The 25,251-nt window shown below is 43.3% G+C and overlaps 1 protein-coding gene across 2 annotated transcripts in view; it reads left to right on the top strand.

Annotated features, from left to right (window-relative positions):
• The window catches only part of bicd1a (bicaudal D homolog 1a), a 298,487-nt gene that overhangs the window by 104,726 nt on the left and 168,510 nt on the right, over positions 1 to 25,251 (top strand). For both annotated transcript variants that reach the window (XM_068050823.1, XM_068050822.1), the window contains exon 2: positions 12,628 to 12,840. In XM_068050823.1, coding sequence (XP_067906924.1) covers positions 12,628 to 12,840 — 213 coding nt within the window. The remainder of the gene's footprint in view (positions 1 to 12,627; positions 12,841 to 25,251) is intronic.

Below are 25,251 nucleotides of genomic sequence, written 5' to 3'. Positions count from 1 at the left end.
AAGCTGGTTGTAGGTAAATGATAGGTGTCATGAATTTAAAATCATCAACGAGGGACTGAAAAGAGAGTAGGAGAAATTCCTTTACACAAAGTTTCTAGAGCATACAATGTTTTTCACGGGGACTGGTTATAGCAGAGAACATTAAGTTTTTTAGGGAAAAATTGAGTAAATATTTGAAGCAGAGGAAGAAAGAAGGTCATAAGGAGAGAGCTGGGTTTTGGGTTTCTCTATTAATGAGCCTTCTGAGCTGTTAAATTGTATGGTGCTCGAGAGCATCCAAAAGTGATGAAAATGTAAACAAGTTTCGCATTTGACATAATAATTCAGCATGCATTTTCAGTTTTGAAGAAAGAAATGTCTTTTGCAAAAATTATACTTTTTTCCTAAATAAAATATTTTGTCATGCACAAGAGGAGCTGTGATGAAATAAACACTGAAATGGAAGAATCATGAATTAAAAATACCAAATATTAAACAAAACCACAAGAACATGGACACTTGTACCACAGTCAAAATGGAATAGTGGTCACATGACCCCTCCTGTACTGGAAATCAACAAAACTGTCCTCAAGAATGGAACTCATTAACCTCATCTGAAGTAGCTCTGGGGAGAACCCATTGAAATTGAAAAGAGCACAATTGCATATTAATGATTCTTATCAACATGAATGAACTAACAAAGGATTCTGGAGACAGATGGACTCAGCTCAAACCAAAATTGAATAGGTGTGAAATAGCACCGTGTTAACAGAATGATCCCCATTCAGACATCAATTGATAGTTATGGTCTCCACATCCTGGTCCATTGTGCGCTCACACCAGAGGTGCGGGCCATGCGTCTTCCAACAGAAACTTGAATGTGAAGAATTTTTATCGAGAAAGGTAAACCTCTGGAGAGAGAAAAAGGGAGATCAAGCCAACACCTTCAGGAAACAGTCCAGCCAAGGACTGTGAAAGAGATACAGCCAAGCAAGGAAGAAGCCCTGCTGCTAATTCTACACTTTGACTTGCTGCGGCAGAGAACTTAATGTCACCTGCAGTCTGAAGTTTTAACCACCAGAAAATCTACAACACCTCAACAAGTTCAAGACTACAAACACCCAGGCCTGCACCTTTAAAAGATACTGTCCTCTTGAGAAAATTCAACAGCTTTACTGTAAACCACGAACACCTACCTCACTTTGAATTTTAAACTACTTGCCCTTATTCTCTCTATCTGCCGATTCTTGTGAATGTGTGCATGGGTGAGGTTGTGTCCATTTTGGGAATTGCATAAAAATAAGTATTTTTCTTTTAAAACCTATGGTAAAACCTGTCATTTCTCTGTTTATTTGACCTGAAAGACACTCGCGGGCTAACACGGCATTTTAACAAAATACGATTGCGGCCAGTTGGGAGATGAACAGAGGGAACCACCCACACCCTTTTCCACCTGTCTGTAACAATTATTTTAGTCAACATTTGCAATAGAATTACAGATTGCATTCAGTCATTCCCAGAAGGTACAGAATAATAAAACAAATGGCCCTGCCCTGTTCCCCTGGGAAAAACACAAACTTCTAACAACAGACTGACGCATGGCTCAAGACAGCATTTGGAGATCTAACAATTAGTGAACTTATTGTTTGTTTAAACGTAATGAAATTCTCTAATTTTATGACTCTTTATTATACCACTCTCTTGTGAACATCTTGTGAACAGTCTTTGTGTAGTGGATCTTGCTGTGGAGAAGGAAAACCATGGCTTCTTTCGAAGTGAAAAACTTTGTATGCACTGAAAGGGGTAACACAGCGAGCACTGAAGCATCCTGCTGTTTAAACCTTGATCAGATCTAATCCAGTGCTACTAAAGGAAACTTAATCAAAATGAGATGATGATTATCCTCTAACACTGTGTCCTTTGGTGTTCCCTTTCAAAGAGTAGCTTTTATCCATGAATGAGGGTTCTTGTTCGAACAATACGGGACCAATTGTAACTCTGTGTAAGTGGATGGGTTTTAATGAGTTAAAATCTCATCCTACATCTCTCCAGTGTTTTCTCTAAGGTAAGTGCATGCATAGATGCACAGAAACCCCAGGAAGTGTTGTGCTGGCTGCACACAGGCTGTCCTGTTGAGGCTGTGGGCATGCATTGAAATGAACAGGTTGCACACTACAAAAAAAATACAAAAATCCCTTCTCAGAAGATTCTCAGGGCTGGAATTGAACACAGGATCCAGAACAGATAGGTCCATCTCCTCATTCGCTGCAACACAGTCACAAAGGGGAAAGATTTGCCCAATAATCTGGATTGGACTAGAGTTACGTTCATATTTCTAATTTGCTGCACTGTTCCGCCTTCTCAGAAGTACATAGACTTTTAGGTTCTCTTGACTGCATTGGAATCCAGGTCCACATTTGCCAGAAATTTCCATGGAGCTTCTCCAGCTCCACTGCCATTACTTTGGCAGGAGTTTCATATGTACGTGAGCTTTCTGTCAGAGTTATGGAGGAGGAGTAGGCGAAGCCATTAGAAAATTCCCAGCGATGATATTGCACCCAGCTCAAGATCAACGACTCTCTGCAATCAAATCTAAGACACAGAAGTAAAAATGTAATAATCTGATGGTTGTATCCTGTTCCTGAGCCACTGACGTGGTGATTTGTGTCCTTCTGAAATATTACCTGTACAATGTGCCTGGTACATATTATTTCTTGATAAACTCTTGTCACTGAGAATATGGTCCACAAAACTGCCATAAAAGCTGACTTTGCATATTCTATTGTGTTCTCTTCAAACAAGCCTCATTATAAGTCAGATGACTTAACTGCAAACCACTAAATTGTGGGAGGAAGTGAAAGGAAAATGAATACCACTCATAACAATGTAAAATAAATACAGATTAGTCTGTAAATACCAGAAAGTAGAATACCCCTCAGTCCAAACCCTCTTAACTCTTTGAGGCTGTGAAGTTTCTCCATGAATTTAACACACACATGTAACTATTGTAACTTTGCATGTAGGGTTAATGTGAGACATGGAAGAATTTCTATGCATTTGTGTAAATTTAAACCAGAGAACCCTACAATGGTGCAGGTGTAATAAAGAAGGTGTTGTGCTGAATATTGGATTTTAGGAAATTAGGCAGTATGTTAGGTAGTAGGTGATTTTAACTTCCCTAATATTGATTGGGACTGCCTTAGTGCTAAGGGATCAGATGGGAAAGAATTTGTTAAGTGTGTCCAGGATAGTTTTCTGAAGCAGTATGTGGATGGCTCTACGAGAGAAGGGGCGACACGCGACCTCCTCTTAGGAAATGAGGATGGGCAGGTGGTTGATGTGTCAGTGGGGGAGCACTTTGGGACCAGTGACCATAACTATATTAGCTTCAAGATAGTTATGGAAAAGGATAGGACTGGTCCTCGGGTTGAAGTCCTAAATTGGGTGAAGGCTAATTTCGATGGCATCAGACAGGAACTCTCATAAGTTGAATGGGAGAGGCTGTTTGCAGGTAAAGGGACGTCTGGCAAATGGGAGGCTTTTAAAAGTGAGATAGGAAGAGTTCAGGGCCAGAATGTTCCTGTTAGATGGAAGGGCAAGGCTGGCAAGTTTAGGGAACCTTGGTTGACGAGGGATATTGAGGGTCTTGTCAGGACAAAGAAGGAGGCATATGTCAGGTATAGGCAGCTGGGATCAAGCGAGTCCCTTGAGGAGTATAGGGGATGTAGGACTACACATAAGAAGGAAATTAGGAGGGCAAAAAGGGGCCATGGGATTTCCCTGGCAGATAAGATAAAGGAGAATCCTAAAAGATTCTGTAAGTATATTAAGAGTAAAAGGGTAGCTAGAGAGAGAGTAGGTCCCCTTAAAGATCAGTGTGGCAATCTATGTGTGGAGCCACGGGAAATGGGTGAGGTCTTAAATGAATATTTCTCGTCAGTATTTACTATGGAGAAGGTCATGGAAGCTAGTGAGTTCAAGGGAGGGAACAGCGATATCCTGGAGCATATCAGCATTACAAAGGAGGAGGTGTTGGAGGTTTTGAAGCGCACTAAGGTGGCTAAATCCCCAGGGCCTGACTAGGTGTATCCGAGGATGCTATGGGAAGCAAGGGAGGAGATTGCTGGGGCTCTGGAAGAGATTTTTGTATCATCGTTAGCCATGGGTGAGGTACTGGAAAACTGGAGGATAGCTAATGTTGTGCCTTTATTTAAGAAGGGCAGCAGGTATAAGCCAGGGAACTACAGGCCGGTGAGCCTTACATCAGTGGAGAAGTTATTGGAAGGGATTCTGAGAGACAGGATTTATATGCATCTGGAAAAGCATGGTCTGATTAGGGATAGTCAGCATGGCTTTGTGCATGGGAAATCATGTCTCACAAATTTGATTGAGTTTTTCAAGGAGGTGACCAAGAGGATTGACGAGGGCAGGGCGATGGACGTTGTATGGTAGGCTGAAGGTTCGAAAACATGGGATCCAGGGTAAGCTAGCAAATTGGATACAAAATTGGCTTGGTGATAGGAGGCAGAGGGTGGTCGTGGAGGGTTGTTTTTCAGATTGGAGGCCAGTGACCATCGGTGTGCCGCAGGGATTGGTGCTGGGCCCTCTGTTGTTTGTCATATATATTAATGACTTGGATGTGATTGTTGGGGGCATGATTGGTAAGTTTGCAGATGACGCCAAAACTGGTGGTATAGTGGACAGTGAAGAAGGTTGTCTAGGGTTACAACAGGATATAGATCAACTGGGAAAGTGGGCAAGGGATTGGCAAATGGAATTTAACGCAGACAACTGTGAAGTGGTGCATTTTGGGAAGTTAAACCAGGGCAGGACATATACCGTGAATGGCAGGGCCCTGGGGAGTGTTGTTGAGCAGAGAGACCTTGGGGTTCAAGTACATAGTTCCCTGAAAGTTGCAACACAGGTAGACAGGGTGGTGAAGAAGGCGTCTAGCATGCTTGCCTTCATCGGCCGAGGCATTGAGTACAAGAGTTGGGATGTCATGTTACAGTTGTACATAACGTTGGTTAGGCCGCATTTGGAGTACTATGTGCAGTTCTGGTCGCCGCACTACAGGAAAGATGTGATTAAGCTAGAGAGGGTGCAGAAAAGATTCACAAGGATGTTGCCTGGTTTGGAGAGATTGGATAGACTGGGTCTGTTTTCCCTGGAGCAAAGGAGGCTGAGAGGGGACATGATAGAGGTATATAAAATTATGAGAGGCATAGAGCCAGAGCCTGTTTCCCATGGTAGGGGTGACTAAAACTAGAGGGCATAGATTTAAGGTAAGAGGGAGGAGGTTTAAAGGGGATCAAAGGGGTAAATTCTTCACACAAAGAACAGTGGGTATCTGGAATGAGCTGCCTGAGGAGGTGGTGGAGGCAGGAACATTAGCAACATTTAAGAGGCATCTGGACAGGTACTTGAATGAGCAAGGCATAGAGGGATATGGAATTAATGCAGGCAGGTGGGATTAGTATAGATAGGCATTATGGTCGGCATGGACGCAGTGGGCCGAAGGGCCTGTTTCTATGCTGTACGACTCTATGACTGTATGTTTACATTCGATGAAGTAAATGGTTAGTAGTGGAGTCTGGGCAGATGCCCACCTTTGAGATTGTGAGATTGATATCGATGAGGAAGGCCCTTCCACAAATCTTAGTTCATTCATCCAGAAAAGTCCTACCGTCCTACAATTACAGCAGTCACTGGTTCTTAAATGGTTCTGGCCTTGAAACCCTGCTATATAGCAGTATTTTCCCCCAAGTCCTCTTTTTTCTTCATGCTCATCTGTTACACTCTTCTTTCTGAAGCCGAAGGTTGTGTGCTCAAGCCTCACTCCAGAGAATTGGGCATATAATCTAAGCTGATGCTTCAGTGCAGCACAAAGGGAATACACTTTGTGCAGGAGAGACGGTAAACCAGGGCCCTGTCTACCCTCTCGGATGATTGTAAAAGATCCTGTGGCATTATTTAATGAGTGGAGGAGTCACAATCCTTGGCGAATATTTCTCCCTCAGTTAACATTACTAATACAGATTATCTGGACATTATCACATTGCTGTTTTTTTGGGACCGTATTGTGAGCAAATTGACTCCTGTGTTTCCTACATTACCACAGGGACTAGACTATAAAAGTACTAACTGGCTGTGGAGTGCTTTGGAACTTCCTGAGGGTGTGAAAGGTGCTATATAAGTGCAAGTTCTTTTTCCTCCTTTCTGAAATAATGGTAAATTAATATAAAATAATAGGTTATAGTTCAAGTATTGTGTGCAGGCATTGTCACCTATTATAGAAAGGACATTAAAGCCATAGCATGGATTCACCAGGATGAGGCAAGGAAAAGGAAACTTTAGTTGTGAGGAAAAACCTGAGATGCTTTAACTATTTCCACTAAGGCACAGGTGAAGAGAAGATTGAAACTTATTAATGAAGTGTCTAGGGAAAATCTATTTCCCCTGGTTGAGAGTGGGTGATAAGATATCAATTTAAAATTATCACCAAGAGTGAGGCGTCAGAATAGGGGATTTTGTTTACACTGAGGGTTGTTGAAGTCTCGAATACTTTGCCAGGCAGTGATTGATGCAGAGATTCTTGCATATTTTAGAGACAAATTGGATAAGTATTTGATGCAGAGGAAGAACAAAGGCTGTGAGAAGAGAGCTGGACAGTAGGATTATTTTTGATTGCTCTCGTAAAGAGCTGGCACAGATGTGGGCTAAATGGCCTCCTTCTATGCTGTAAGATAAAACCAAAGCATTTGTATTGCATTGGGAAAATGCTAAAATCCATTATTAAGGAAGTAGTAGCAGGACATTTAGAAAATCATAATGCAATCAGGCAGAGTCAACATGGTTTTTTGAAAGGAAAATTGTAACTTTCCCACCTAGCCTTGTATTCCCAGCAAACTTGGATATATTACACTTGGTCCCGTATTCTAAGTCATTGATATAGATTGTAAATAACTGAGACCTAAGCATGGATCGTGCAGCACTTGACCGGTTACACCCAGCCATCCTGAAAATGACCCATTTATTTCTATTCTCTGCTTTCTGTCTGTTTACCAGTCCTCAATCCATGCAAATTTAGTTTCTGTCATTGCAAGTTTGAAGAGGATACTAACAGTATCTTGTCCTTATTTTATCTTATCTATATCAAACTTGTATATATTTAGACAAGCCTTTAGCTGCCTCTCTCTAGACTATAATAAAAGCAAAATACTGCGGATGCTGGAAATCTGAAACAAAAACAAGAAATGCTGGATTCACTCAGCAGGTCTGGCAGCATCTGTGGAAAGAGTTCCGAAGAAGGGTCACTGACCCGAAACATTAACTCTGCTTCTCTTTCCACAGATGCTGCCAGACCTGCTGAGTGAATCCAGCATTTCTTGTTTTTGTTTCTCTCTAGACTATGATGCTTAATCTTCTCTAATTTTTCCTCATAACATTTCCTCATTACACTTGTTTTGAATTATGTTGCTCTTTTCTGTACCATTTCTAACGCATGTGTATCTTTTTTGTGGTTTGATCACCAAGCTTTAAAACTATAAACTTAACTGCTACAGACATCAAATAACTGACCTCTGAGATTAACAAAATTATTTTATATTTTTTGTGGCAAAAGGATAAACCAAATAGATTCCAAATCTGCATTCCTATAGGGCATGTGAGAGCCTGATCCTGTAGATTCAAAGATCCTGATGCAAGAAGTAATGAAGATGCTCCTGTGCATAACTACAATGCAGTAGGTCCTATGTGGCCCTTGAACTAAACAATTGCAGTAAATTTTCCCATCATTAATAGTTAGTGGGTGTGACTGGCTGCATAGGAGGATATATCTTCAGCTACAGCAAAATGGGTTGTGCACAGTGATGGGAATGGCTTCTCTTTGCAGTAAGTATTCTGATCCTCAGTACAGCTCATTGCCTTGTTTTGTAGAGTTATTTGACGGTGAAAACATTTTCTGAGAACCATTGGTTGAATTAATAAATGATTCTGGAATCCAGAATCCCTTTGATCCAGGACCAAAAGTGCTCCTGAACTGCAGCATTTATTGCCAGTCCTCTTGGTGTTTCCTCAGATTCAGTGGTTTGCTGGTGATGATGTACCAGATGCTGTTACTCAATTCTAGCTAATCCATAATCTGGATATTGAAATAATCAGTCTCAAAAAAACATCCTGCCTGATAAGATGCAAAGTGTGAGCAAGATTGGGGCGTCATGTGAGAAACAATTATTCTCCCTCCTAATGGTGCAGTGTAGTACTGAGTCATAAAGGACAGGTTCTGGGTTTGACCTCTGGTATCTGGTGATTCATAAACCAGCATTAGTATGTACTGGAGTGCTGCTGGTGTCTGTTGATTCATACCCAGGGATAGACACTGACATGTTGCACCATGGACATTTGACAAAATTATTCACTCAGCCATGGACATGGGAACATTTAATCTGTATGTAAAGTGTATAGCCAATCTATATCTGTCACAAGACAATTTAACCTCTGATGATCAATGTTTGTGCAACTTCTCCACCTTCTTATAATATGTGTCTGAAGACAGGGCAGCCAACAAAAGGGCAGTGAATTCCAAATCAGGAGAATTTTATAGGATGAAGCAGATACTACTTCAGAAGAATCATGTAAAACAGAAAAGCAGAGTCGGACAGGAATGGACAGAGATATTAACAGTAGGTAGCCAAGACTAGTTTATTCATCTCGATGGGCTATTAAACTAGGTCCTTGATTCTAAAACACAGAAACAACAGCACTTCTCATTGACAAAATATCATTTACTCACCAAAGCTAGTGATAAAATTCAATAAACACAATTACAAATCAAGAGCGCCCTTCAGTTCCTGCAAAAATGTGATTCTCTTAAATTTGCTTATGTCGATATCTCAATCTATCACTGTCTATTCCGATTCAGCTCTGACAAGATAATTATTAACAAAAAGCTTTTCTGAAAAAAGTTGAGCAGTTGTTACTGCATGCATTATTCAGTTACAAAATGTTCAGTCACTATCTGCACGATTGTACTCCAGATTAACCAATTTACATCCAAGCCGAATCTTTTACCTGTTAACAAAGGTGCACTTTGAACATAATGTAATTATATGATATAGACAACTTTCAAATGACATTGGCCACTCAGGTTATCTGCCCTCAAACTGGATAGTAAATGATGCACATTGCAGTTACTGATCTTTAATATACTTGTAAGACTTGTCATTTAATCCAATCTGTAGCAAAACAAAATCAGTTAATGACTGTTTCTAACATGGTCATTGAAACATAATACATTTTTACTACGTCTTCCCCAACAGTTTTTAAACTGCAAATGCAGCATGGATTTTGTTAAGGAATTATAGACAGTTCATCATTGATTAAGGTTTATTAAAACTATCTTTTACATTGTATTTACTAACTATTGTATATGGGTCATCAGCATCCTGTTTTTGCCAAGATCACTCAACCCCATTACACCATACTCTTGTATTCATGAGGAACCTACAGTGCTGACTTCTAGAGATTCCTTGGATTTTCTTGCCTGTTTTCCCCTCAATACAAGTTCTGGAACAATGTGGTTCCAAACGGATAGCAGCAGAATTGCGACATTTATATAGAAATAAAGGTCCAGTAACTTTCAACACGTCACTGACCTTGTGTCCCAGGTGAATGTAACGCGTGCCAGAGCGCAGAAATCGAGCCATTCCCAAAGTGACTTTTTCCACTTTAAAATGAGTTTAGATAACACAAACCTTTCACTTGTGTTTTAAAATAACCTAGCTGCTAGATTATTTTAAAACACAAGGTTAAAGGCTTGGATTGGGGTGTCCAACATTTTCACATGGGGGACCACATTACAATTTTTGTCTTACATAGAGGGCCGGTGAGACATTTTCGGAAAGAAAGGTATTAAAAGTTTTTCGTATTATTAATCAAAACACCAACAAATGTGCATTAAATGAGAAGACTAATTTATTGACTTACTCTCTGGTCATTAAGTTGGACACTGATTTAGCGAGATACCTGGCACTTTTTTTTTGCTTGCACAAGTACTCAATGCCTGTCCGTACACTTGTAGCGATGCGGAGTATTCAAGATAGATGTCCATCTGTCAGAAGTGATCTTGCTCGCTCTCTCTCCCTCCTCTATCTCTTGGTGTCTGTCTCCCTTCCCCCCCCCCCTCTGTGTCATCACTCCCCCTCTCTATGACGTCCCTTCCCTCTCTGCGCCATCCCTCTCCCTCTCTGCGTCATCCCTCCCCCTCTCTGCGTTGTTTCCCCCCCCCCCCCCCACGTCCCCCCCCCTCTCAGTGTCATTTCCTAGGCTCTCTGTGCCGTCCACCCCTCTCTGGGTTGTTCCTCCCACCGTGTTGTCCCCCCTTTCTCTTTCTCTGTTCCCTCCTCTCTCTCTCTATTCCATCACACGCTCTCTGTCTTTCTGTCCCCCCTCTCATAGAAGTCATAGAAAATTTAAGGCACAGAAAGAGGCCACTTGGCCCTTTGTGTCTGTGGTGGCTGAAAAAAGATCCACCCATTCTAATCCCATCTTCCAGCATTTGGTCCGTAGCCCTGCAAATTACGGCACTCGAGGTGCATATCCAGACTCCTTTTGAATGAGTTGAGGGTTTCTGGCTCAACTACCCTTTCAGGCAGTGAGGTCCAGACCCCCACCACCCTCTGGGTGAAAAGAATTTTCCTCATCTTCCCCTCTAATTTTTCTACCAATCACTTAAAATCTATGCCCCCTCGTCACTGAACTCTCTGCTAAGGTGAATAGGCCCTTCACCTCCACTCTATCCAGGCCCCTCAAAATTTTGTGCATTTCAATCAGATATCTCCTCAGCCTTCTCTCTTCCAAGGAGAACAGCCCCAGCCTATCCAATCTTTCCTCATAGCTGCATTTTCCAGTCCCGGCAACATCCTCGTAAATGTCCTCTGTACCCTCTCTAGTGTAATTACATCCTTTCTGTAATGAGGTGACCAGAACTGCACACAGTACTCAAGTTGTGACCTAACCAATGAGTTATACAGTTCCAGCATAACCTCCCTGCTCTTATATTCTATACCTCAGCTAATAAAGGAAAGGATTCCATATGCCTTCTTAGCCACCTTATTGACCTGTCCTGCTACCTTCAGGGATCTGTGGACATTCACTCCAAGGTCCCTCACTCCTCTACGCTTCTCAGTATAATCCCATTAATCGTGTATTCCTTTGCCTTCTCTGACCTCTCCAAATACATCACTTCACAATTCTCCAGGTTGAATTCCATTTGCCACTTCTCTGCCCATCTGACCAGACCATCAATATCTTCCTGCAGCCTACAGCTATCCTCCTCACTATCTACTACACGGCCAGCCTTTGTGTCATCTGCAAACTTCTTGATCGTGCCCCCTACATTTACGTCCAAATCGTTAATATATACCACGAAAAGCAGGCGACCCAGTACAGAGCCCTGCGGAAAGCCACTGGAAACAGCCCTCCAGTCGCTAAAACAATTACCCTTTGTTTCCTACCACCGAGCCAATTTTGTATCCACCTTGCGGCATTTCCCTGGATCCCATGGGATTTTTTTCTAACTCGTCTGCCATGTGGGACCTTGTCAAAAGCCTTGTTAAAATCCATGCAGACCACATCAACTGCACTACTCTTAGCTATCTTCCTTGTTATTTCTTCAAAAAATTCAGTCAAGTTGGGCAAACAAGATCTTCCCTTAACAAATCCATCCTTGATTAACCAGTGCCTTTCTGAGTGCCTCTCTCTGTCACCACTCTCTTGCTCCCTGCCCCCCCCTCACTGTCCCCTCTCCTCACTCACTCTTTGTCTGTCTCTCTCTCTCTGCCCACTCACACGCTCTCTCTCTCTCCAACCCGCCCCGTCGCACAAGCGCTCTCTCTCTCTGCCCCCTCAAGCACGCCACTCTATCCACCCAGTTGCACGCTCTCTCCACTCCGTCGGTGCGCACTCTCTCTCTCTGCCCGCCCCTCGCGCGCTCTCTTTCACCGCCCAGTTGGCGGGCGCTCTCTTTCTCTCCTTCCCGTCGCGCACGCACACGTTCTCTCTCCCCGCCCCCTCGCGCGCGCTCTCTCCCCGCCCCCTCGCGCGCGCTCTCTCCCCGCCCCCTCGCGCAGAAACCTGGTTGATGTATTTTATTCTGGGATAAAAAAATAGAGTATATGATTGGCTGTATCGGTAACAGGGTAAACTTTTAAATATATGTTGTGACCCGTGGAGAAGTGGAATTAGAAAAGACATTGTACTCCTACCTTGTTCGTAACAATATATCTAGCAAGTTGCTTATGGGTCCAGGATATGCACATTTTTCTTTTCATGTCTTTTCAAGCTGTCAGATGTGTACTTGTCATCACTGCTGGCATAAAGAATTATTTTCAGGGTTCTATCAGATCAGCAGATCTTGGTTTTATTGCTGTTTTGCAGCCCTCATATTTTGTATAATGTCGAGCAGTTGCAATGTTTTACTACCTTGAAATGTAATCCCAGCTACATGTCATACCATATACAAAATCGACTTGGATAGCTATAACTCCATATGTAAAGTTATTTATTAACTGATTGCAAGTTATGCTCAATGATCTTGAGTGCGCACAATCAAAAAGGATTAAAGATGTCATTGCATTTATTTTTCAGGCGTTTGGACAGGCCTATTCGAACCATCGTAAAGTCGCAGAAGATGGTGAGACCCGTGAGGAGACTCTTCTGCAGGAGTCTGCATCGAAGGAGGCGTATTACCTCAGTAAGATTCTGGAACTGCAGACAGAGCTGAAACAAGCCAGGACAGTTGTGGTCAACGTCCAGTCTGAAAATGAACGACTCAGTGCGGTATCTTTGGACCTCAAAGAGGTAACCCTGGTGCCATTGCTACTCAAGACCAGCAGGCAAATAATCTCATAAAAGTCAGTTATAGGAAAGCAGGATTGATGGGAAAACTACAGTAAATAGTCACACTTCATCAAAATATCGGCAATGATACACTGGGAAAATCAATAGTTTCAGGTTGAGCTGGCTGGGGTCATCAAGACCTGCAATACATTCTGATACATTATTTCCTAATGTGATAAAAATAGATGCACGACAGGGATCCTGTTTTTGTCTTTCTGGATGTTCTGGTCAATGCTGGGTCACAGTTTCACAAGTGTCCATGGATCTCCAATACTTCACTCAAGTGGTTATTCTTCACATAAATGAATGTAGACAGGCCATTCAATCATTGTGGGGGATGGGCTGGACGAGGGAGGGTTCATAATTGAGCCTGATCCTATCTTCATCTGAAATCTGCGCACACTTACATTCTAGCAGAGATCCTTGGGAGCAGTATTTCCCTTTCCCTAGTTCTCTGGGAGCTGAAAGCAATTGAAGGGTCTCGGCCAGCACTATGACTGAGATCTGAATATTATTGAATCTGGGACTGCCTAGTGTGCATCACAACAGGTAGTGAATTTACTGCCAGATGTGGATATGTGAAATCCTTTTTAAATGACTGAAATAGTCAAGGCAAAAGCCTGGAGGAGCCGTTTGCCATATCTATAGATAGAATATTATGGGATCAGGGTTATAAGATAGATTTTAGTTTGTTAAACTATTGTAAACTCATTGTAAAAACTTGTTCTGCAGCACAAGCAATGTCTGCTGTGGTGTTAACATCCTGTAGTGGTCACCAAGGCTACTGCAGCCAAGTTTCTGCGACATGTTATTTCAGGAGCTAAGCATTCTAGAAAACGTTAAATTCTAGAAAATGTTAAATTCAATACTCCAAGTCGGCCTGGATGATCGAATCAAAGAATGGCTACAGCACAGAAGGAGGCCATTCAGTCCGTCGTGTTCATGCCGGCTCACTACAAGAGCAACTCTCCTAGTCCCACTACCCCGCCTTGTCTCCGTAGCCCTGCACATTTTTTCTCTTCAGATAATTATCCAATTCTCTTTTGAAAACCACAATTTAATCTGCTTCCACCACACTCTCAGGAAGTGCATTCCAGATCCTAACCACTTACTGCGTTAAAAAAAAGCTTTTTCCTCATGTCGCCATTGGTTCTTTTGCCATTCAGCTTAAATCGGGGTCCTCTGGTTCTCAACCCTTCCGCCCATGGGAACAGTTTTTCCCTATCTACTCTGTCCAGACTCCTTATGCTTTTGAAAACCTCTGTAAACCTTCTCTTCTCAAAGGAGAATAGCCTCAGCTTCTCCAGTCTCTCCATTAACTGAAGTTCCTCATCCCTAGAACCATTCTCATAAATCTTTTCTGCACCCTCTCCGATTCCTTCACATCCTGCCCAATACTCCAGTTGAGGCTGAGCCAGTGTTTTATAAAGGTACACAATAGCTTCCTTGCTATTGTACTCTGTAGCCCTATTTATAAAGCCCAGGATTGTATTTGCCTTAGTAACTGCTTTCTCAACCTGCCCTGCCACCTTCAACAATTTGTGCACATATACTCCCAGGCCCCTCTGCACCTGCATCGCCTTTATTTTAAATTGTCTCTTCTTGTTCTTCCTAACAAAATGTATCACTTTGCACTTCTCTGCATTAAATTTCATCTGCCACCTGTCCACCCATTCCATCAGCCTGTCCAGGTCCTCTTGAAGTATATCTCTGTTCTCCTCAGTGTTCACAATACTTCATAGTTTTGTGTCATCTGCAAAATTTTGAAATTGTGCCCTGTACTCCCAAGTCTAGGTCATCAATATAAGATCAAGAAAAGCAGTGGTCCTAATACCAAGCCCTGGGGAACCCCATTATATACCTTCCTCCAGTCCGAAAGACAACTGTTCACCACTACTCTCTGTTTCCTGTCACACAGTCAATTTTGTATCCACATTGCCACTGTCCCTTTTATTCCATGGGCTTTAACTTTGCTGAGAAACCTGTCATGTGGCACTTTATCAAACGCCTTTTGGAAGTCCATGTTTTTTTATTCTTTCATGGGATGTGAGTGTCTTTGGTGAGCCCAGAGTTTGTTACCCAACCCTAATTGTGCTTGACAACTGAGTGACTTGCTAGGCCATTTCATAGGGCAGTTAACCACATTGCTGTGGGTCTAGAGTCACATAGCCCTGACCAGGTAAGGACAGCAGATTTCCTTCCCTAAAGGACATTATTGAACCAGATGGGTTTTCAGAACAATCAAAGATACTTTCATGGCAGCATTACTGGGACTAGCTTTCAATTCTGAATTTTTATTAATTAAATTTATGAATTAATTGAATTTAAATTCCACCAGCTGCTGTCTTGGGATTTGAACCTATGTCCCCAGGGCATTAGCCTCTGGATTACTAGTTCAGTGAAATTACCACGACACCAAAATCTTCCCGATGTACACCACATCAAACGCATTACCCACATCAACCCTCTCTATTACCTCATCATAAAACTCAATCAATTTTATATCAATTCTGTATGGATAGAGAGTTTTTTTTATTCATGCATGGGATGTGGGCGTCGCTGGCTAGGCCAACATTTATTGCCCATCCCTAATTGCTCTTGAGAAGGTGGCGGTGAGCTTCCTTCTTGAACCGCTGCAGTCCATGTGGGGTAGGTACACCCACAGTGCTGTTAGGAAGGGAGTTCCAGGATTTTGACCCAACACCAGTGAAGGAACGGCGATATAGTTCCAAGTCAGGATGGTGTGTGACTTGGAGGGGAACTTGCAGGTGGTGGTGTTTCCATGTATTTGCTGCCCTTGTCCTTCTAGTTGATAGAGGTCGCGGGTTTGGAAGGTGCTGTCTAAGGAGCCTTGGTGCATTGCTGCAGTGCATCTTGTAGATGGTACACACTGCTGCCACTGTGCGTCGGTGGTGGAGGGAGTGAATGTTTGTAGATGGGGTGCCAATCAAGCAGGCTGCTTTGTCCTGGATGGTGTCGAGCTTCTTGAGTGTTGTTGGAGCTGCACCCATCCAGGCAAATGGAGAGTATTCCATCACGCTCCTGACTTGTGCCTTGTAGATGGTGGACAGGCTTTGGGGAGTCAGGAGGTGAGTTACTTGCCGCAGGATTCCTAGCCTCTGACCTGCTCTTGTAGCCACGGTATTTATATGGCTGGTCCAATTCAGTCTCTGGTCAATGGTAGCCGCTAGATGTTGATAGTGGGGGATTCAGTGATGGTAATGCCATTGAATGTCAAGGGGAGATGGCTAGATTCTCTCTCGTTGGAGATGGTCATTGGCTGGCACTTGTGTGCGTGAATGTTACTTGCCCCTGATCAGCCCAAGCCTGGATACTGTCCAAGTCTTGCTGCATTTCTACACGGACTGCTTCAGTGTCTGAGGAGTCACGAATGGCGCTGAACATTGTGCAATCATCAGCGAATATCCCCACATCTGACCTTATGATTGAAGGAAGATCATTGATGAAGCAGCTGAAGATGGTTGGGTCTGGGACACTACCCTGAGGAAGTTGTGCAATGATGTCCTGGAGCTCAGATGATTGACCTCCAACAACCACAACCATCTTCCTTTGTGCTAGGTATGACTCCGGCCAGCGGAGGATTTTCCCCCTGATTCCCATTGACCTCAGTTTTGCTAGGGCTCCTTGATGCCATACTCGGTCAAATGCTGCCTTGATATCAAGGGCAGTCACTCTTACCTCACCTTTTGAGTTCAGCTCTTTTGTCCATGTTTGAACCAAGGCTGTAATGAGGTCAGGAGCTGAGTGGCCCTGGTGGAACCCAAACTGAACGTCACTGAGCAGGTTATTGCTAAGCAAGTGCCGCTTGATAACACTGTTGATGACACCTTCCATCACTTTACTGATGATTGAGAGTAGGCTGATGGGGCGGTATTTGGCCGTGTTGGACTTGTCCTGCTTTTTGTGTACAGGACATACCTGGGCAATTTTCCACATTGCAGGGTAGATGCCAGTGTTGTAGCTGTACTGGAACAGCTTGGCTAGGGGTGCGACAAGTTCTGGAGCACAAGTCTTCAGTACTATTGCCAGAATATTGTCAGGGCCCATAGTTTCTGCAGTATCCAGTGCCTTCAGTCACTTCTTGATATCACACGGAGTGAATCAAATTGGCTGAAGTCTGGCATCTGTGACGCTGGGGACTTCAGGAGGAGGCCGAGATGGATCATCAACTCGGCACGTCTGGCTGAAGATTGTTGCAAATGCTTCAGCCTTATCTTTTGCACTGATGTGCTGGGCTCCCCCATCATTGAGGATAGGGATATTTGTGGAGCCACCTCCTCCAGTTAGTTGTTTAATTGTCCGCCACCATTCACGGCTGGATGTGGCAGGACTGCAGAGCTTAGATCTTATTCGTTGGTTATGGGATCGCCTAGCTCTGTCTATCGCATGCTGCTTATGAAGTTTGGCATGCAAGTAGTCCTGGGTTGTAGTCTCACCAGGTTGACGCCTCATTTTGAGGATATGCCTGGTGCTGCTCCTGGCATGCCCTCCTGCACTCTTCATTGAACTAGGGTTGGTCTTCTGGCTTGATGGTAATGGTAGAGTGGGGGATATGCCGAGCCATGAGGTTACAGATTGTGGTCGAGTACAATTCTGCTTCTGCTGCTGATGGCCCACAGCGCCTCATGGATGCCCAGTTTTGCATTGCCAGATCTGTTCGAAATCTATCCCATTTAGCACGGTGGTAGTGCCACACAACATGAAGGAGGGTATCCTCAATGTGAAGTCGGGACTTTGTCTCCACAAGGATTGTGCGGTGGTCACTCCTACCAGTACCGTTATGAACAGATGCATCTGCAGCAGGCAGATTGGTGAGGACGAGGTCAAGTATGTTTTCCCCTCTAGTTGGTTCCCTCACCACCTGCCGCATACCCAGTCTAGCAGATATGTCCTTTAGGACTCGGCCAGCTTGGTCAGTAGTGGTGCTACCAAGCCAGTCTTGGTGATGGACATTGAAGTCCCCCACCCAGAGTACATTCTGTGCCCTTACTGTCCTCAGTGCTTCCTCCAAGTACTGTTCAACATGGAGTACTGACTCATCAGCTGAGGGAGGGCAGTAGGTGGTAATCAGCAGGAGGTTTCCTTGCCCAGGTTTGACCTGATGCCGTGAGACTTCATGGGGTCCAGAGTTGATGTTGAGAACTCCCAGGGCAACTCCCTCCCTACTGTATACCACTGTGACGCCACCTCTGCTGGGTCTGTCCTGCCGGTGGGATAGGACATACCCGGGGATAGTGAGTGTCTGGGACATTGTCTGTCAGGTATGATTCCCTGAGTATGACTATGTCAGGCTGTTGCTTTACTAGTCTGTGGGACAGCTCTCCCAACTTTGGCACAAGCTTCCAGGTGTTAGTAAGGAGGACTTTGCAGGGTCGACAGGGCTGGGTTTGCCTTTGTCGTTTCCAGTGCCTAGGTCGATGCCGGGTGGTCCGGTTTCATTCCTTTTTATTGACTTAGTCGCAGTTAGATACAACTGAGTGGCTTGCTAGGGCATTTCAAAGGGCATGTAAGAGTCATCCACATTGTTGTGGGTCTGAAGTCACATGTAGGCCAGACCAGGTAAGGACAGCAGATTTCCTTCCCTAAAGGACATTAGTGAACCAGATGGGTTTTTACAACAATCGACAATGGTTTCATGGCCATCATTAGACTAGCTTTTTAATTCCAGATTTTTATTAACTGAATTCAAATTCTACCTTCTGTTGTGGTGCGATTCAAACCCATGCTTCCAGAGCAGTGCCCTGGGTCTCTGGGTTACTAGTTCAGTGACAATACCACCATCCCACCGCGTTGCAGGAAACATCTAGAAATAGAGTTCTTTTTACTCATTATTTAAGGCTTCTTGACAGAAAAAGGCAGGATCATATTAATATCAATGAAATTCATATTTATGTGGCAATCATTTATTTTCTATTATTAGGCAGCCCTGAGTTGCCATTACTTTCTGGCCAGTTTGGTCAAGCAATTTGGAGATACATCTGAGAGTGCCCTCAGGCATATATGATAAACCCTTCCATTGGTACAGTCAGTTGGAACAACAACTAAAATCCACCCTCCATCTTGAAATTGAACCAACTGAAATGCAAGGTTTCTTCAGTCCTGGCCTAGTCATGATCAATCCATTCTTCTGTTAAGATCTGCTGTGCACTATTCACTGGATGAGGGAACATGAAGGTGGCTTTCTCTTAGATTTATGATTGTGTTATGCAATGGAATTACATTCTTTGCATTTTAAATGGAGAGAAAAGTTTTCGATCCCTCCCTTCAGGAAGGTGCTTGGTTTATGCCGTGTGCTTTCACCTGCTGGAATTCCTGAATTTATAAAGCCATTGTAAGAGAGGAGAGAAGATCTGGGGAAGCTAACTTGTGTCATGATGTTTGTCATATGCTGGAGTTTCAGCCCACTGTGCCACACTATTACACTGTCATAGGAATAGGCTATTCAGCCCCTCGACCCTGTTCCGCCATTCAGTGAGATCATGGCTGATCTGTATCCTAACTCTGTTCATCCACCTTGGCGCCATATCCCTTAATGGCCTTGGATTTAAAATTATTAATTGTTCTAACATTTATTGCTTTTTGTGGGAGAGAATTCCACACTTCTATTACCCGTTGCATGAAGAGATGTTTCCTGATTTCTCTGCTGAATGGCCTGGCTCTGATTTTGAGGTTATGTCCCCTTGTCCTGGATACCCCACAGTGGAAAACATCTGTCTCTATCTTTCCTATCTGTTCCTCTCAAAATCCTAAAAATCTTGACCAGATCACCCCTTAACCTTCTGTATTCCAGGGAATGCAAACTTAATTTATCTTTTCTCTTCTTATAGTTTAACTATTGGAGTCCAGGGTCTTGACAGGGTGGATGTGGAAAGGATGTTTCCCCTTGTGGTAGCATCTAGAATTCGGGGTCACTATTTAAAAATGAGGGGTCACCCTTTTGAGACAGAGATGAGGAAAAACTTTTTCTCTGAGGGTCGTGACTCTTTGGAGCTCTCTTCCTCAAAAGGCAGTGGAAGTAGTGTCTTTGAATATTTTTAAGGTAGAGATAGATATATTCTTGATAAGCAAGGGGGTGAAAGGTTATCGAGGTAGGCGGGAATGTGGAATCAAGGTTACAGTCAGATCAGCCGTGATCTTATTGAATAGCGGAGCAGGCTCGAGGGGCCGAGTGGCCTACTTCTGCTCCTAATTCGTATGTTTGTAACATTCTGGTGAATCTGTGCTGTATTCCTTCCAAAGCCAATATTTCCATTCTAAGGTGCTGTGCCCAAAATTGTACACAGTACTCCCAATGTAGTTTTTGTATAGCTGTAGCAAAACTTCCTCCCCTTTATCCTAGCCCTCTAGTTATAAAAGCTAACATTCCATTAGCCTTTTTTTTTGTACCTGACTACATTTTCGTGATTAGTGTACACGGACCCTAAAATCTTTTTGAACCTCCGCTGTTCCTAGCTTTTCACAGTTAAAAAATAATTATATATATCCTTTTTTGGTCTAAATTGGATGACTTCACACTTGTCTTTGTTGAAATCCATCTATCACAATTTTGTCTACCAGTCTATCAATGTATCTTTTAATTTTTTCCCCCCATCTACAGTACTTACTAATCCAACAATCTTAGTGTCATCAGTAAACTTGGATAAATGGTTCTCAATTGCATTATCAAGTCATTAATATAGTGAACAGTAGAGGCCCCAGCACAGATTCTTGCAGGACGCAACTATTCACTTCCTTCTAATTTGAGTACGTACCCATTATTTCTACCCTCTTTCTTCTCCTGCCTAACAATCTCCTATCCGGGTCAATAAATTTGCCTTCAATTCCATGAACTTTAATTTTAGATTACACTCTCATACACGGAACCTTATCAAATGCCTTCTGGACGTTCATATAAACTACATCCATATATATTCCCCGATTTTACTACTTCAGTTACTTCCTTAAAAAATTAAATTAGATTCATTAGACATGATCTACCCGTTACGAGTCAATGTTGGCTCTCTCTGATCAGCTCAAATTTCTCCAAGTACTCAGTCACCTCTGTCCTTACTACAAAATCCAATAACTTCCCCACAATCAATGCTAGACTAAAAGGTCTATATTTCCCTGGTTTCTCTGTTTTATAATGGTTATATTTGTAATTTTCCAATCTAAAGGGTCAGTTCCTGAATTGAGGGTGCTTTGGAAGTTCATGTCTAAAGCATCTACTTCCTTTAAGATCCTGGGGTGGAAACCATCAGGTCCAGGGGTTTTGTCAATTTTTAGTGTCATTATTTTTTCAGACCTGTTTTCTTGCTTACATCAACTTTAGTGAGCTCCAGTCCTTGAATCATTATTAGTTTTCCTGGAATGTCTGTTCCATTAATCTCCTGACAAGCAGATCGATGACAAAAGAAAATGAAGGAGTCAACCAGCACCATTGTAACTGAGACAGCACCATACAACAGTTCACTGAACACCAGGCAGAAGTAAAAAAAAATTTCATCTGGTATATAGTTGAAGTACTGCCATCTTCTTGATGGAAACCTTTTTTCCTTGCTTTTTACTTAAAAACACTGATTTAAGAAACCACATTGAAACATGTTATTGTCACTTATAAGACACAGCATTGTGATGAAATTACTTTATGGCTCTCTGATTCTTGCTCCCCAAACTAGACAAACCTGTTGGACAAAAAAGTTTTGCAAAGACAGTTCCCATTTGAAATAGAGTTGGTTTACATGTTGAAAGTTGGGAGCTGTGCCAATGATTGAGAGCGCCTGTGGTAGATACTTACCTACTGAATGCTTATTTTGGAATCTGATACTGCTCAGCACTGCCTGAATGAATATCACAACACTTCCACTCCATGTCTGCCACTGTTTGATTCTAGCTGTGACTGTAGAATTGGCTAATTGAATTGGGCAGCAGTCACTGACTGTGAGAGATTACAGGAATTCCTGAACACTCTTCTGGAAAAACAGATAAGCCTCCACAACCTTTGCACCACATATTAAAATGACAAGGCCATTGCTGTGGCTATTGTGGCCTCACCTAATAAAGGACAGAGATCACTGGATTGTCTCTGAGTCCTGTCTTTCTTAGAAAGATAGTAAACTTAATTTGAAGTGTATTGGAAGCGACAAAGTTGTTTTTTTTATGATTAAAATTTGATTTTTCTGCCCTTTTCTCCTTGTGGATTCTCCAACTGAGGTGACAAACTTCTCGTATTGCTGCTTGATAGCCTCTTCCTTGGAACTGTGTGAGATTGACCAAGATAGTTGAAAATGTTTTTTTACCACCTCCAGAAAATAATCCTGCCTCCAACCTTACCTTTTCCTCATTGCTGCCAAAATCCTCGTCCACATTTTCATCACCTAAAGTCTCCATGTTTCTCTTGCTTTCGAGCCTTTCTTTCCATCCTTGTAAATTACAATACCTTCACAGGGCATCTTCACCTCTACAAAATCCGACACTCCCATCCATCATCCCTGTTCTTGCTAAACATCATTCGCTGTCTGACCTGGGAGTATTTGATGCTGATATTGAAGCTCCCTACACCTGATTTGGGAGTTTGTTTTTATTCGTTCCTGGGATGTGGGCATCGCTGGTTAGGCCAACATTTATTGCCCATCCCTAATTGCCCTCGAGAAGGTGGTGGTGAGCTCCCTTCATGAACTGCTGCAGTCCATGTTGGGTAGATAGACCCACAGTACTATTGAGAAGGGAGTTCCAGGATTTTGATCCAGCGACAGTGAAGGAACGGCAGTATAGTTCCAAGTCAGGGTGGTGTGTGGCTTGGAAGGGAACTTGCAGGTGGTGGTGTTCCCATGTGACTGCTGCCCTTGTCCTTCTAGTTGGTAGAGGTCGTGGGTTTGGAAGGTGCTGTCTAAGGAGCCTTGGTGCATTGCTGCAGTGCATCTTGTAGATGGTACACACTGCTGCCACTGTACGTCGGTGATGAAGGGAGTGAATATTTGTGTATTTGATGCTGATGTTGAAGGTTTCCTTTCCTGGACATGGGATGATATTGAGTGCTTCCTATACCTGACCTTGATGCTGATATTGGGTGCCCAAATTATGAGATGCTCCATTTCACAGCATTAACATCCCTCATGTGAATGAACAGTAAATTCACAAAAAAATTACATTCCAAGGGATAAAATGAAAAAGTGAAAGTTTTCTCTCATATGTGGACTCATTTAGCAGCTAAGTCCTAGTATTTCCACAGAGTAGTTGATTCATTCACAGAATCTGTGCCAGTCAGCAGTCAGCAACAGGACAGCAGGTCAAACCCAGGTCACGCCATCACAATCTCATTTAACTGAGTGAAATCCATTATTAACAGTGGGATATTAGCAGTGTACCAGTGCTGCCACATGCTGATGGGGTGAGGAGTTGTGCTAATCATAATCGTTAATGCATGTTGTAATACAATGGCCTGTCTTTTGTGGTAGCAGCAATAGTGAGGTTATCAGCTCTCACTGTTATTAAGGACTGCATCAGATAGCAACTTCTGGCATCAGCAAATGTGCAGTTAAATGTGGAAATCTGAATTTGTTGTCTGAGTTGCCATGCTGTTCCACAAGCTGCACTATAACAGTATCTCACTGAGAGACTGGCCCTCGAAACACATGGAAGGGCGTGACATTGTAGTACTTAACCAATAGATAGCCACTAAACACACCAGAAAATGTTGGGGGCTTATCCATTCAGGTGTGTGAAGTTTTAGTTATGTCTTAATTACTGCTAAACATCCCCTCTGGTGCTGAAAATGATCTTTTACAGACTGGAGTCTCTTGAGATTTTAATTGTTGTTGGAAACTAATTTATTTTTAAAAACTTTTTGTCTCATCCCTCTCTCTTAATTCCATCTTACTTTCCTCTCTATTTTGCTTTCTGTTAGAATTAAACTTCTGGGTTTAGACTTTGTGGGTGGAATTTTATGAGCCCCGTGGCTTTCCCCAATGGTGGGACCCGAAGTTGACGTAAATTCCGCTTCCACGTTTTGCCCATTTCGCATGCAATTTAATATGTAACTTAAACGTGCGGTGAGGGGCACAGGAGGCATGTAGGATTATCCGGTGTCGTTGGCCTTTCATTGGTGGAACCTGCTGTCACTGGATCAAGCACCACGATCGCCACAGCTATAAAACATTCCGTGCTTGCAGCTTCAAGGATCAGCACCCTTCCTGTCATGTAAGTCTCTACGTAAGAACCTGACTTGAAGCTTGAAATTAATAACAAAATGCTTTTGCCTCCCTTAATGTTTGTAATCCAGCACCAACTTCACATTTATTATTCTTTGTAGCAACACCAAAGAATGTCAGTGAGCAGGCAGCGTCCTACCCCATGGTTCAGTGATGTCTCCCTGCAGGTTCTCCTCCTGGCTGTCAGGGAAAGGCAGGAGTCTGAAGACCCACCTGCCTGACCGAGGTGACTTGGATGGAGATAGCAGAGGCGGTCTCGAACCATGGAGTCACTCGTAGAACCTGGGTGCAGTGTCATAAGTGCATCAATGACTTGCTCAGATTGGTGAGGGTAAGTGGTCTTGGCGAAGCAGCTCCATTGTTTTTTCCCCGGGCTTCACCTCTTTAATGCAAAGGACAAACAAGAAATGGAGTGGATTGTGTGAACAGCCTTGGTGCCATACACTAAATGTGTGCAGAGTTGATGATTGGCATTGTTGAGATGCTTGGATGTGTTGTACAAAAGCCAGTCCTGAATGAGTGATGGCAATGCATGTTTACAATGGCAGTGATGCATCTTGTGAAATCTCATTCAGTCTGCGCTGTCTCCACAGGACAAATGCACCCACAACTAGTGCGAGTGCATCAAGACAGCTGGAGGTCTTCCAGGCATCAGAATCCTGACACCGGCTGAAGAGGAGGCTGCAGAAATTGTGAGAGAGGAGGGAGGCAGGGCAATAGCAGACGGTGAGGCAGGATCCTCAAGGTGTAAGGATGAAATGTCATCTTCAGTCTTGCAGCCATGTGTGCACACCCATTGAAAGTTTGTGAACTCATGTGCAGCTGATACTTAATGTGCCTCTGTTTGTGTCTCCACTGCAAGTGTCTGCACTTGAGTGTCTGAAAGACGACTCCTCTGGGGAGGAAGATGAAGCCAGTGCCCCAGAGGGTGCACCGTCACCTGCCTCTTCTTCCACCTCTGCCAGCACAGATAAATCTGCATGGTCCATGGAGGGTTTAACATTAGAATCTGGGTCACAATCTGGTGTGCACAACACAGACACACCCCAGCAGCTGAGGGAGCATGTGTTAACTGGGTCCCCTGATAATTGGAGGACTACTGGAGACCAGGCCCCTGCTCAGCCCCATGTTCATGATCCTCTGTTTGTAGTGTCATGCTAGA

The sequence above is a fragment of the Heterodontus francisci genome, chromosome 18, assembly GCF_036365525.1.
Source record: "Heterodontus francisci isolate sHetFra1 chromosome 18, sHetFra1.hap1, whole genome shotgun sequence".
In the NCBI taxonomy this organism is placed as follows: domain Eukaryota; kingdom Metazoa; phylum Chordata; class Chondrichthyes; order Heterodontiformes; family Heterodontidae; genus Heterodontus; species Heterodontus francisci.
This window is presented reverse-complemented; position numbering and strand designations above follow the sequence as displayed.